The sequence below is a fragment of the Uranotaenia lowii genome, chromosome 2, assembly GCF_029784155.1.
Source record: "Uranotaenia lowii strain MFRU-FL chromosome 2, ASM2978415v1, whole genome shotgun sequence".
Taxonomy (NCBI): domain Eukaryota; kingdom Metazoa; phylum Arthropoda; class Insecta; order Diptera; family Culicidae; genus Uranotaenia; species Uranotaenia lowii.
Window position 1 is genome coordinate 408870572 of NC_073692.1, and position 1746 is coordinate 408872317.

Genomic DNA, 1746 nt, shown 5'->3' on the forward strand with positions numbered 1-1746 from the left:
GACCTCCGAGTTTGAGAAATTCGAAAATGAATTCAAATCGACTCAGTCTACTGTACAGATTACTTTTTTAATTTGTGTTTTTAAAATAAAGTGAGTCAAAACACTTTGTTCTCTTATAGGAAGTACTCACCTAGGAAACCTACATTGCTAATTATAAGGCTCATTAAATGAATTTTCAATAGAAATGTGCTATTTATTACAAACATCATACACATGTTCATTAGCAGCAGAGCGACGATTAAAACTAATAAAACGGGTAATAAAACTTTATTATAAATTGAACGGTAGCTTACAGATTTATTTTCAGTCTCCAGACGGAGTTCAAGCGACAGAGTTTACTAGCTTTTGGGAGTGGAAAATAAAAAAACAAAAAACGGAAAGATGATCAAACTAGCCATCATCGCCTCCGGTTTGGTGGTCGTTACCATGGTGATTGGACACGTCCAGGCCATGTCCGTGGTTTTTCCGATGATGTACAATTTGACCGATAAGCAGACCGATCACGTCAACGCCTGCTTGAAGCTGACGAACGATCCCAGGGATGCAAGGGGCACTTATGGGCCGGTTTGTGGCAAAGATGGCTTCAGCTACTGGAACCGATACACGATGCAGTGTTTGCAGATGTATATTAAGTGCATCGCGAAATCTTACGAGGGCAAGTGCAACCATGATCCCACCTGGGCGCCACTGGAGATGCGTCGCGATTGGTGGACGCTCAAAAATGAAGACGTCCGTGCGATTTTGTCCTGTGCTGAGCAGTGTACGGATGCATTCGACCCGATTTGTGGCACCGATGCGAAAACCTATAGTAACGGCTGTGAGTTGAAGTGTGTCAGCGATCGGTTTGCATCAGTGATGCGCTCGTATCAGGGCTTCTGTATCCAAGATTTGTCCGACCCGAATGCCTGCCCCCCAATCTGGCAACCGATGTGCGGAAACGATGGAGAAACCTATCTGAATCTGCAGCATCTGAGGTTCACCCAGCGGCATAAAAGGGATCTAGATCTGTACCATATCGGAGAGTGTGTCATAAGGCCGGTTCTGGTCAAGAGAGAGTGTTTGAACGGAGGATGTGCGCATCCTTTGTATAATTCTGATCCACCTTTCGGTGAACTCGTCTCAAATGCCTTCGGCCCTGCTCAGAAAAACGACTTTTCAAATGTGTACTACGGCCCTGATCAAGGTACAATGGTCTCAAATGTGGGAAATTTCAATGATCCGCCCCCAGTTCAGCCGGACGTTCCGATTGTCGCACCCAATAAGCCCGTTACTTATCCCCCTTCCCCCGGCAAAGATACGGCCGGAGAGGAAGAGTCAAACGAACTCGAACCGGAATGTGAATCCTAGTCTACAAGCGGAATTTTTTTTTCTCAGTGTATATCTGTAACAGGCTTTTCAAATTGAAGCAATTAAATTGGTTGTGTTGGAGTTTTTGTATCTTACCCAGCTGGGAAACCAAAAAGAAAATAAAGAACGTCAACTGTGGTTTTACTCTTCTTTTTCAATATTCTTCGACATTTTTTATAAGTAACCATGACTCAACTCGGGAATTTGTGTTCCAAAAACCTTAAAATCCCGTATCTCGATATTCCTGTTGGCATCTTGTCATCATGGAAAAATTAGAGAAAAATGTCCTAAAGATTAAAGGATTAAGCTGACAAGCAGACGCGAAGGACAATTTTCATCGAATACCTACATTAGAGTGACGCATAATTAGCACAAGACGAACGAAACTTGTAGAGATCG

The 1746-nt window shown here is 43.2% G+C and overlaps 1 protein-coding gene across 1 annotated transcript; it reads left to right on the top strand.

Annotated features, from left to right (window-relative positions):
* The first annotated feature begins 315 nt into the window (after positions 1-315).
* LOC129749412 (serine protease inhibitor dipetalogastin-like) lies at positions 316-1485 on the top strand. Its single transcript, XM_055744387.1, has one exon. The coding sequence runs from the start codon at positions 382-384 to the stop codon at positions 1345-1347; it is 966 nt and encodes a 321-aa protein (XP_055600362.1). The 5' UTR covers positions 316-381; the 3' UTR covers positions 1348-1485.
* The last annotated feature ends 261 nt before the right edge of the window (positions 1486-1746 follow it).